The sequence below is a fragment of the Lepisma saccharinum genome, chromosome 27 (genome assembly GCF_977018435.1).
Source record: "Lepisma saccharinum chromosome 27, izLepSacc3.1, whole genome shotgun sequence".
Lineage (NCBI taxonomy): Eukaryota > Metazoa > Arthropoda > Insecta > Zygentoma > Lepismatidae > Lepisma > Lepisma saccharinum.
In genome coordinates this window covers 24,222,733-24,235,449 of record NC_139255.1, presented here as the reverse complement: position 1 = coordinate 24,235,449, position 12,717 = coordinate 24,222,733, and the positions used below count along the sequence as shown (strand labels likewise).

General features: G+C 37.2%; 1 protein-coding gene across 1 annotated transcript in view; it reads left to right on the top strand.

The window, feature by feature from the left end:
• LOC145980196 (dipeptidase 1-like) overlaps positions 1-7,368 on the top strand; it is a 103,178-nt gene extending 95,810 nt beyond the window's left edge. Inside the window, exons 9-11 of the mRNA XM_083113225.1 lie at positions 2,602-2,677; positions 4,871-5,009; positions 7,345-7,368. Coding sequence (XP_082969351.1) covers positions 2,602-2,677; positions 4,871-5,009; positions 7,345-7,368 — 239 coding nt within the window. The remainder of the gene's footprint in view (positions 1-2,601; positions 2,678-4,870; positions 5,010-7,344) is intronic.
• Positions 7,369-12,717: the final 5,349 nt, after the last annotated feature.

Here is a 12,717-nt window from a genome sequence, read left to right as displayed (position 1 = left end):
TTTAGATTTGCATCATCAGAGTAATTTAACCACTTAAGTCTAGCCTGATTTCTTATTTCTATTAGATTATGACATTCATTATCGAACCATGGCTTACTTTTTCTCGGTTTATAGTATTCTATACTGTCTTTAGCTGCTGAGTCTATTGCATTACGTATGTGCTCCCAATTCTTATTTACGTCTGTTTCATTTATATTTTCATCATCATTTAAATCCTGCAAAACATCAAATCTATTTGACAGTTTAATTTGGTAATCTTTCTTAATTCTTTCATCAGTAAACTTTCCTGTATCAAATTTTAGAACTTTTAGATTTTGTTGCTTATGATTTATCACTGAGAGTCTATCTCTTAATTTAGCAATTACTAAATAATGGTGACTGCCACAGTCAGCACCTCTATGTGTACGAAAGTCAATTATACTAGTATGCCTTCTCTTATCAATGTAAGTTGTTGTTCTTACATAATATATTTGTATCTTTAAGTTTAAACTTGTTTATTACATTTATTTATTTTCTCTTATACAACAATAAGGTTCTTACATGCTTTTTTTGTGTCTTTGAGTTTACAAATGTTTATTATCATTTCCTTTCACTTATACAATAAGAAATTGTTATTTATCTGACAAATGACATGATGAGCAGATAGGAATCTATATATCTATCTCGTATATAAAAATGTATGTATGCATATATGTCTGTTGCGGCATAACTCTCGAACGCCTGGATCGATTTCAAACCTGGTTCACATATCACTTACAATCTGGAAAGAAATACTGTGGGGGTAAGACACATTTGGCACCTCTAGGGGTGGAGATGGGAAGGGGGGTGACATGTAAAAATAATCGAAAACGACTGATATTAGTGTGCAATTATTTGTTCTCGGGGTCGCTAAGGTGAATAGTGACGTTCAACTCAAAAGTTCATTTTATGCTATAGTTGGAATTCATTATTTACCTGTCTAATAGAAGATTGGGATAAATATCCGGGCAACGTCGGGTAATCAGCTACTCGTATTAAAAAAAATCAAACTTCATTGCTATAAGAGTGATCGGTGATAAAAATAATAATTGATACAAAATCAACCAAAAATGTAATAATAAAAATTAAAAATTTACTTACACGAGCATTCGCACGGGAAAACTCAATTACCCCAAGAATGCGAACAAACTGAAGATCACCTCTGCTTTGTAGACGAAGGTAGACAGAAGAATGGCGCCTTCCTCCGTCGATAGCAGAAACTCAATGGAAGAATAACAGAACTGACAGTAAGGTGGCGCCAGTCATGTGTCGACATTGCAAAGATACACGATTGTGGGGTAACAAAGTTCTTCAACGTGCCCGCCGAAGGGGTAATAATTTAGTTCACGTTGAAAACTAAAAGTAGTGAAATATCTAAAGAAAAATACAAAACGAACGGAACAGAAGCTTTTAAATATTCATGAACCAGAACACCGTTCCGGTCCGCTCCGGTCCATTTCAAATCCTGTATGAAAGTAGAAGGTAAAGCTACTTTCTACACATTACAACATGCTCTGATGGCATATCTGAGGGGACACATTCACAATCTAGGTCATTTGTGAAAGTGATGTTGTTAGCACCACACTCCAGTCGCCTTTACCCACCGGATACCAATTTGATTAGAGGCTGGGTGAACACCAGAGGCGATCCATTCAGGGACATTATTGAAGATGTAGCTCTCTCAAATTGTGCCAGTCAGTTGAAAATGACCGGTGTAATTTAAACACTTAAAGCATAGAACTTAGCTCCCCTTTACACTACTTGTAACTTTTTTCAGAAAGTGAAAACTCAAATATAGAACATTAATTCCAGTTCTTATATACAGCGTGTATCATAATAGAGTAAACAATTTTAAGATTTTATTTCGACTAAACTATATGGAATACAACAATGATATATGCTGTGTATCAATCAGTAAATGTTCAGGTTTCTATGAATGTCTACAAATGACTACAAATGGGTAAATGTGGCTTCCACCAGTTATGTGACACACATATCGAAATTCTAGTTCTTGTAACACATTTTCCAAGAACTCCTCATCCACCAAAGCAAGGACTTTTCTTATTTTCTCCTTTAGCTGTTGCACATTCTGCAACATACGTGGCACATAGACTCTGTCTTTCACAAAGCCCCCACACATGCAGAAGTGTAGCGGCGTGAGGTCAAGAAACTTTAAGATACAGACTGCTTATTCTTCACCTATGAAAGTCGACATTTTCATTAACATTACACCGGCGCCACAATGACCGTGTTTACAAAAGTCTTGCGCATGTAAACAAAACTTGAAGATTTTCTCATTCTTATACAAAAAACCTCATTGTTACGTTTCAGATAGCTTTTTTCAATAATAAACCTGATGTTGTTTACTACATTTTGATACACGCTCTATATACAGAAGTTTTGAATTGATTACATCTTGGTCATGATTTTTTTTCTCTAAAATATTCGTGAGTGCAGTGAAAACATACAAATTTTATCCATAATTTAATAAAATACCAGAAAACCCAAGCGAGATAAAATTCATTAACACTATGAGAAGAGAATTTAAAAAATTGTGACTAATGTATTTTTTTAATTTCACAGCGCATATTAACCATATACGAGATGTTGCGGGGGTCGACCATGTTGGAATCGGGGCTGGATTCGACGGAATAAATTTGTAAGTTGCATTTATGTTAATTTCAGTAATCTTAATATTTGCATTTTTTCTACTTTTGAACATAGGCTACATTCTTTTTTGTCAGTCAATGGCTTGACACTTGCTCTACGTTGATTCGATAGTGTTCCATAAGAAAACCGAGGAAATTGAAATGGAATTCAATATGAAAAGAAGGGTATTTTTGATAAATATGTGTTCTTACAATTATAATTGATGTACCAATTTCTATTCTTTTAATTGCTTCTTTGTTTGTTTCGTTTGGCCACTAACTGTAGAGCAGGCAAACGAAATCAAGTCGCTGCGCAAGTGGGGACGGGATACGGCTCCACCAATGAACATGTAAGAGAACGGAATTGCGTGTAGTAGGGGAAAGCGACTGCCTTCCCAGCAGCGTGTACTGCTTCGCTCTGGCCACTCAATTTCCCTCGCTTCTCTGACGCTATGCGGGGCCTTGTTTCCAAGTTAGCTGGGACAGGATATACTTTTGGTTAATTGCGAAGATGGGGATGAGTAGTGATGCGATGAAATTCATGAATGGACAGTCACAAACACCCATGCCAAAGGCCGGGATTCGATCCCGGGAACCCGTGGCGTCGTAGCGCGCTGTGCTAACCACTCCGCAGCGGAGCACGGCTCTTTTGATTGCTTAACGTGGTCCGGAATATTGCCATGCAATGCGAATTTTTCACGAGGTTTTGCATTTTTCTTTAAAATGTCGATTTTTTTGCCAATTCAAGTAGATATTTTTGTATCTTCTTTCATGCGTAAATTTGTTTTGTGGGCTTCAAGAGGAGTTAGTAAATTGTGGAATGGATGGAGATAAAATATATCTGGATAGAAAAAAAATACAGACAGATCTATTTCCAGCACCAGCGGTCAGGAGATGAAGACATTTTTTGAGAAGTTGTGTTGTGTAGAAAGAATTGAAGATCCAATAAGATTTTTCAAGTAACGATGACTAGATCACATAATTAATCAATTAGTAACTCTTCCCAACAGTTTAACAAATACAAATGAAAATATTAAAAAAAAAAAATCCCGCACTTTTGACCCTCAGTCCACAGAATAGCTCCAAGAAAAAGCCCCAAAGCTTGAAATGGGAGACGTACAGGACTTGGCACCTAAACTGTTTGACAAAAACTGTGGAGCTGGCGGTTTGCCTGTTCTAACTTCGGTCACAGCTAAAAGGTGTTTTTTTTTTCTAAACTAAAGTCAAGGAAAACATTTATTAGGAATAAAGTGATAGAATGAAGATTAAGTGTTTTATTTTCGTAGAGTGTCGAGAATGAAAGCTGCTGTAATCTTGACCTAGATAAGGTGGTGGGAAAATGTATGTCAGTCAAGTAAAGAATTATTCACTGGGAACGTGTGAAATAGCTGCACTTGCGGCAAGAGTGGGTCGTAGTTTAGCATCAATATAATGAGTTATGATTCGGTTTTCGTCTAACATGGATTGGTGAAGTGAGGAACAAGTTTGTTGAAACATTTCAGTGAGTTGCCCATTAAGGTTCTCATACGGGATGACCCAGCATCGTGCAGTGGTCCCGTGGATCATAACAGTGATCCACTCGTTTATTTTGACTTTCTGCTGCCGTTCTGCAACACTCTTGCTTGACCTTCGTTCGCAGTCTACCTTCCTAGAACAGTCCAGGGACTCTGCTCGTTCAGCCATTATTGGTAATTTATCCATTGTTGACTTATTATTAGAGAACATATTTCAGTGGAACACAATAGTGATCCACGCCACCATTGGCGGGAGTGTTTTCGGATATGTAGTATTTCTATATATATAAGTGTGTGTTTCTAAAAAAAACTGTAATAAATATAAGCAGTGGGTGTATCCAGGCCATCAAAGACATTTTTGTAAATTTTTGGGGAAAGAAAATAAGAAAAGTATGATTCTGAAATATGTATTTTTGTATGGTTTCATCACATCCAAATGTAATGCACTTCATTTAGAATTTCCTCCCTCCTGTAATGTGTTGGGTGAAATAACTTGTAATTTTTCGTTACGTGAACCAGAATACTTAAATAATTACATTCTCGTTTTAAAACCAGAGAATTTTTGCCCAATAAAGTAAAAACACAATAATGTTCTATGGATCATAATAGTGATCCGCGCACATAAAGTGCACTTAGTGACAAACGTAAGTGTAAATTAATTAGTTACTGAACGAATGCTTTATTTTCCAGCACTCCTAACGGGTTGGAGGACGTATCCAGATATCCACACTTATTGGTTGAACTCCTGGGGCACGATGATTGGTTGGAGGAAGACATAAAGAAGCTTGCTGGTAAAAATCTTCTTCGAGTCTTTAAGGATGTGGAAAAGGTAATTACTACAGGGTATATATTTTGTTTGTAGAAGAATTGGAATAGTAATAGTTTTTCTCAAAATCTGGAAAGAGATGATTGCCAGTATCTTTCAAGAGGGGGATGGGTAAAACTTTCCACCCAGGAAATTTCTGCAATGTAAAGTACACTTTTAAAAATTTTGACACATTGAGTTCTAGTATAGTATACGATATGTGATCAATAAGTTCGTAGCGTTAGGCTTAAGGGGTTATTTTTTTTTCTTTAAGAGCATGCGAGACAGTCTCCGCCTGGCTTTTCCGTTCGATTCATTGTTGCCAACTTAGCTCTCTTGGCTATTTTGTGTACTCGTTTGCCTGTGAACTGGGGCTCCCGCCCCGTGCCCCACTATGATGTCATCACTGGTTCCGGCCCACATAGACCAACTTTTGCCATGATTATCCATTTTGCACGTTACGTGATATTGTTATATTGGTTGCGTCGCCCCACCCCTTATATCCCCAACTACATTTTTTATAGCCACGAGTTGACGTGAAATTGGCATAATATTGTTATCAGGGAATTTTTTTTTCTATTTCGTACGACCATGAGACGGGTGATGCCGGCGGATTTAGATGGTGAAAACTAAGAATATATTATCATAAATTTAGAGTTAAAGGTAATAGGATCGCCCCACCCCTTTGACAACAAATATTACTCTAGGAAGCACTTCGTAAATCTAACTCCTTGAAAGTCAGTTTTAACTCCATTTAAGGTGAAATTTAGCTCTTTTATGCGCATCAGGTTTGGCAACACTGCCATGATGGCCATAGGAGGCAAGGATAAATGCATTGGGCTTATGGGAGTATTATTTGATTTGTTCTCTTGTAAATATCAAACTTCCGAAGGAATAGAAAATTATATGAACGGGATGAAGGCTGTTTCAAGATGCATTTCACCAGCGGAAAAGTCGAAACTTCCATTTCATTAGCCGTAACTTGATGTGGAAGTTGATTCCCCATAAGGAATACATTAGATTCCGAAAATTCTTTTCATCATATTTATCAAAGGTCGTTTCCAGCTTAATAATCATCATAATAAAACGCTTCCACTTGTAACATGGAGAGAAATTCGTACTCTTGATACACCTAGGGTTTTTTTGTTTTTTTTCAGTAGCAGTGTCCAGTCGGGCGATATTGAAATAAATGCACAATTGGTGTGTAACTGTACCTCCTCCCCTTAATGCTACTGCATCTGGTTCAAGTATTGAACAAACATTGCAGTAGAGGTCTGTGCATTTTTTTCTCAATTTATGTTATTTAATGACACTTCTGCTTTGTAATAAGGGGGTTCCGGGTTCGATATCCGGTGGAGGCACATAGTAGTTCGGATCGCAGGTCCAGTAACGATTAGCCTTACTGTGCATAAAGTGGACTTGAAACACGAAATCAATCAACCAGTTTTAATTACACTTTTGATAATCGTGAAAATAACAATAAAGGATGATCTTGTGAAACGGATGGAATGAAAATTGAAAAGATGGCCATTGTGTCTACGTGTGTGTGATGGTGTGTGTGTGTGAGTGTGTGAGTGTAGTTATAAGGTATCATAAAGGGACTTTCCACTATGGCCTCCCAAATAGCATGAAGGTAACGTTGTCGCCTTGTATTCAAGGTGTTCCATGTTCGATTCCATAGGAGGCACATAGTGACTCGGGTCCCGCAATTGAATAGAATAGAAAATAAACATCTTTTTTTTTTTTTCACTTAAGAGAGAAGTTCAGCGTTAGGCTGCCCTACTATAAGCTATAGGTTCAGTCTCTATTGGACTGTGCATACAGTGGACTTCAAAATGAAACTTAATAACATTCCACTATATAACTGTGCGCGTGTGTTTATATATGGAGAACCATAATACAAATAGATCTCCAGGCAATACAGGTGTATACAAAAGAATTTAAGAGTTATACGTAGGTGTTATGACTATGCAGACCAACGCATGCATTTGTATTTTAACTGTAATAAATGAGCAAATGTGAGAATTTTGTTTGACAACAATGAAAAGCTGTTTTCTCACCCCGCCACTTTTTTGTCTCTCTTCCTATGCGGAGTAGCCAAAGACACCAGCAAAGATATAACGCGTCGACTCCATAGTCGAAACAAGCTATCACCCAGCGCAACCCGCCTTTATGGCATGAACCGCTGCTGCCGTGCGTTTACCTAAGAAGAAACCTTCAGTCAAACAGCAGATTATGTGGATCGCATCCCCATTGTTTGCGCAACTAGCGTCAACGTTAGGATCCCTTCTCCCCGAAGCGGTCAGCAGAAAAGCAGTATTTTGTCAGAATAACAATTCTGCGCTGTGAATGTTTGCAGGGAGTTAGCCTGGCCCGGATATAGATGTATTTCCCGAATAAATACTTAATATCTCCTACGTTTTTATTTCATCATTCTGCATCAATGTTGGAAATTTTCTGAATTGAGGATCTCCTAGATTAGGTGAAACATGCTTGTCTCCTTGCGCACTCCGAGATTTCTTTGTTTAAAATTGAACACTGTCTAAAGAGGGCGTTGTAAACAGACCATACGTTCTCTACAGGATGGAAGGCATAATAGACACGTCACTTGTAAAGTGACCAGCCTACGATGTGTACAAACAATCAAGTCAGTGGCGGATCGAAAATATGCATTCGCAATTATCTCGCAAACGTTTCGATTGCAACCCTATGTTTACTTAGAATATTTTGCTTCTACTATCTTGTACTTTCATCGTTTCTTTTTGCGCTATTACTTCTGATACACCCTGTATAACTTCTAATATGTAGCTATCCTAGAAATAGAAGTACAATATAATACAGTGTATACACGATAAATTTATTTTGTAAAATTATTCGATTCTTGAAATATTTTAACTGAATATAATGTATATTCCAATAGCAATATTTTCACCTTAGTTTTAATGACGTTTGTTCCCTCAAAATGTTTATTATTTGGTAACGTATTGTATAACTAGATGCCTGTGTAAAATTGTCTTATTAGAAATTTTGATAAAACCTACCGATTCACCTTCAAGAACAATAATATCCCAAAATATCCTTCATAAAATGTGTAAAAATTTAATTTCACGATGACACACTAACATTATTTGTGAATATATTATAACATTTTAAAGGTCTTTTCCACTCTTATGGCGGCCGGTCATAGTTCTTGCAAGGGAAGTGGGGATTAAGCAGCAGACCAACCAGAAAGCGTCAGTGGCGCCGAGAGCTACGACGCGCAGGAGAAAGTACTACGTGAACCTCGTTCTACTGGCTGCTGCTTCTCTTATCGCACTGGATTGGTCACTTCCCGGCTCCCGCTTCCCTTGCCAGCATGTAGGGCGCCCGCCATAAGACTGGAAAAGAGCTATAGAATGTTTATGATAGACCGTTGCTGGCGCCTCAATCTGCATTTCACAAAATATATATATGTCTGATGATTTTAATTAAATTTCCTTGTCATCACATATTGATTTTTTAAAAATAATTAACATTATATTTTATCCAAATATTCTTGAAAGATAGCGTATTGTAATCTATTTGATGTTTTCATTTACGAAGTGTCAATAATGAATAGGGAACAAATTTATGTATTTTGAGAAGTGGGCCATCTCCTGGAATTTTTCTCTCATAGTCTAGTCAGTTCACTCAGGAATTTGCAATCAATAAAATGTTCATCTGCCATTTTTTGATTAGTACCCTGAGTGTGCGACTCAACGGGGGGTGCGAAGGCGGGGATTTCCCACCAGAACAAATTTTGTCCCCGGCCAAAGAAAATGCCATTGAAAAGCATATAGTATATACTTAAACTATGTAACTTAACTATATACGATATACTTATCAATTTCATTTTCTTCTTTAGTAGTATATTTAATGCTATAACCAGCACAGGAAAGGAAGAGCCCCCCTCAAGCAGGTTTGGCTATACTTAAAACAAGCTCAACATGCCCATATGAGCTTTTTGCTCAAGTGTGGAACCCCCCTCTATTCCAAGATTTTTGTAAAAATGCCCTCATGGATTCCATGAGAAAGGAAGAGCCCCCTCAGATTGTTTTGCTTATACTTACAAAAGTTGCATCAGCCAAATTTTTGTCCATAAACTTGTCAAAATTGGCCACACCAGAAATTAAGCCAATACACACGCACATACACACCCATATACACACATATTTACTTCCAATTTAAGTTTAATTGAACCCCAGGTTCAATCTAATATTAAAACAATGCAATATGCAGAGACCATCTAGAATTGCTCCGTGACTCTCTCATTTCTTACATCATAAACATATGATTTTTCTCCTATGAGAATAACACTACATATGGTGTCATCAGGTAAAGCCTCATGGAATTCACAGATAATTTTAATGTTTGTTCTGTCATTCACCACAACCTGTTTTCTTTTTGAAGTGTTTATTACAAACATGGGTCTCTGTGCTTTGAATTCATCTGGTGTGTAATACATGTCAGTATTGCCAGTTGTGACCCTTTTGAAAGCCGTAAAAGCCTCATATAATTTAAGGAAATCATCCTTGGACATGTTTAAATTGTAATTTTCTCTGGGAAAGACCTCATTTCTGCCATTTTTAAGATATATGTTCTTGATGTTGCAGTTATCAAATTTACTTGATTTTTTTTCCTGATTATTGTTTCTTCCAGTCTGAAACAGTACCACCACAAAATCAGGCATGTCATATTGTATACTGGAGAATGAATTTGTGGCATCAAACTCATAATAAGAACCGGATGCGGGCTTCTGTACACATTGATATGTATAAAATTGTAGAGGAACCTGTGGATTTTTTATTATATCAGCTTTGTATTTAAGAGCATAACTGGCCTCGTATTCAACAACAGGGATTCTTAGCTCCATAGTCTGAATAATGGATTTGCCTGCATCTGGTAGGGTATTGGGCAGAGCTTCTCCTGTAGAATTTATTGTACTGTACCTCATCAAAGCATTGTTATCATTTGCAGCTCTTCTAAATGTGATTCTTAAACCACCCTTCCACATAATATCTTTGTAATCTGAGAAGAATCCTGGCAACAGGCGCATCGGGAACAGCACTGTGTGGTTCTTAGATAATATCTTATCACCAGCTTCAAATCCACCGATTTTGTAGTATGAAGCCTCGGTTTTGGATAATTTCAATGTGGCCAAAGCCGTGGAGGTAATGCCGGGATAATCTATTCTGTTTATAACAACGCCATGCTTTCTGATCTCAATTTCAGAGAACAGATGTGGCACAAAATTGTCTACAAGTCTTATATTAGAATTTGCCGGATAATCGGTACCATCGAGCTTTACAACATCAAATTTGATGTATAGATCTGCTCTGTGGGGGTGTATAAATCCATCCCCTACATCAAGATCAACCTCAATTTCTGTGTTGGGTTGATTTAAATTTGCAAAGGTCCTCCTGTTTGGGGGGAATGATTGTAGCTCATAACTCTCAATATTTTCCATTTTCTTCTTGTATGTATTTTTATTTAAATGTTAATCTCTATGATTGCAGTTGTTGTGGCTCCAGCAAAATCAACTAATTCTTCTTTTTCATTAGTGACCATCAATTCAATATAATCTATTCTATTATGACACACAGGAAAATATAATGTTGGGGATGGATTGTAGATGATGGGCTCCATGAATTCAGAATTAGGCTTGAATGTTGCAATAATGCCTGTTTGTTTGTGAGAGCCTATGCTATTTGATTTGGTGATCATACCCTCAGCTACATTACAGTGAATATTCAGAGTCTCTATGGCCAAGAATTTAGGTATATTCATAGCAGTATGTTTGATGCCTGGTTCAAGTTTTGTGTTGTTCTCAAAGCCTAACAGCTCTCCTATAGTACCCAGATTCACTGTTTCTGTAGCAGATACAATCTCTACTCTGTGAGTGACAGAATTTTGACTTAACACTACACCTCTGGGTAATTGAGCATTTAGAGTGGAGAGATTATATTGCCCTGGAGTGATGACAATTTTTTCATCCCCTACTGCAATTGTGTTGTTGTGGTGTGTAATATTGGGGATCAGGTACATGCCATAAAATGCCCTGAGAGCTATTGTTTTGGGATACACTATATCATCATGCAATTTGAGTTTCAATATTGAATTTTGGCTGGTGAGATGAAATACCCCCATGATGTTTCAGATACCACAAGGCTTTTTGAAAATCTTCAATTGATGGTTTATTTGTTTGAGACATATATCTAAGAACTGATAAACACAAATGTCCACAATTAACATCTTTGAAGTTTTGAACACGGGCATTATTGTAATAAAGATTAGCTGAATTTAGATATTTTATTAAATTTTCAGGTGGAACACCTCCAAATGAATCAAACACAAATGCCTCATTTTTTAAATATTTAAGATAACAAATCCAGTGAGTGCCCTGATTTTTGTACTCATCCAAATTAACAATGCCACACTCTTTGTTGAGTGGTTGTTCTGGCAAAGAATCAGACATGTACACACCTCTAAAATGTTTGATGCCCAATGGCTTGATTAAAGCTTCAATATCTTGGTTTGTAAGCGGCTCTTGTTTTTTTTAAACTTATTCATGGCTCTCTTAACACCTTTGCCTTGTTTCTCAATGGCCAGGTTATGGCGCCTCTGCTCATCTAATTCTGCCCTATTCTTCTTGGCATCTATTACTGTTTTTGCTATGGCGGCTGAACCCCCAGCCAAGCTCCCCACAGCCCCGAGAGCAGCTAAGATGGCAGGGATGGTAAATATAAATCCCCCCACATGTGATTTTTTTCTTGATTGCTGTAATTTTTTTAATTGGGGGGTACTAAGTAACAATTTCTTACCATGACCCTTGGCAATACAAGAATTTTTTTTCTTGCGCTGCTTTTTGGTCAAAAGACTGTCAATAGTTTTAAGAGATTTGAGACCTGCATAAGGTACTTGATACATAACACCCTTGGCCTTCATTGTAGGTTTATTATATATATATTCACAACCCCCACCCCAGTTTTTGTTTGGTGCTCATAGCTATGGTGGTTCCCAATGCTGCTATTTTTTCACTTAAAGAAGCATCTTTGCTTACAAATCTGCCAAATGCAGCCTCTTCTAATTTCTTGTCTGCAACATGTCTCTTGTCAAGATCAGAATGTGTGTTGTATGCTATGTCATGGTCTCTACAAGCAGCATCTAGGGGATTTACACCAGGATCCCCTCTGTTTAATCTATGGTCCAATTTTGTACCGGGACCACAATATTGATAGCCTGGAATGTGTAGTTCAAATGGCAGCTTGTTTATAATGTCATTAACCAAGCCCCGACCCTCAGAAATATTCCAAAATTTAGGTGGTAGAGTATTAATAATTTTTATGAGATATCCAATCCCCTTAGTGTCATTCACTATAAAATTAGACAATTTGGTGCTTATCATGTCCATAATTCCAACTTTTTCATTGTAAAAATTGTGGTTGCCAGCATTTTCCTCCCCAGCTATTACCAATAGCCTATCTACAAGTTTCCTGACATCATCAACCCACACAAATTCTTTAGGCAGGGTGTTGTATTGTTTGATTCCACTGCCAGTCTTGATCTGTGACCATATGGGCTTGATTAAATTATTGTATTTTGCCCCACTGCTCGACTTGACTCTTTTTTGTGTGGGATCATTGTTCTGGTATAGAGCATCTGATTTTATTAATATTTCTTTGTAATCCTCATAATCTTGATCTGTATAGCTGCC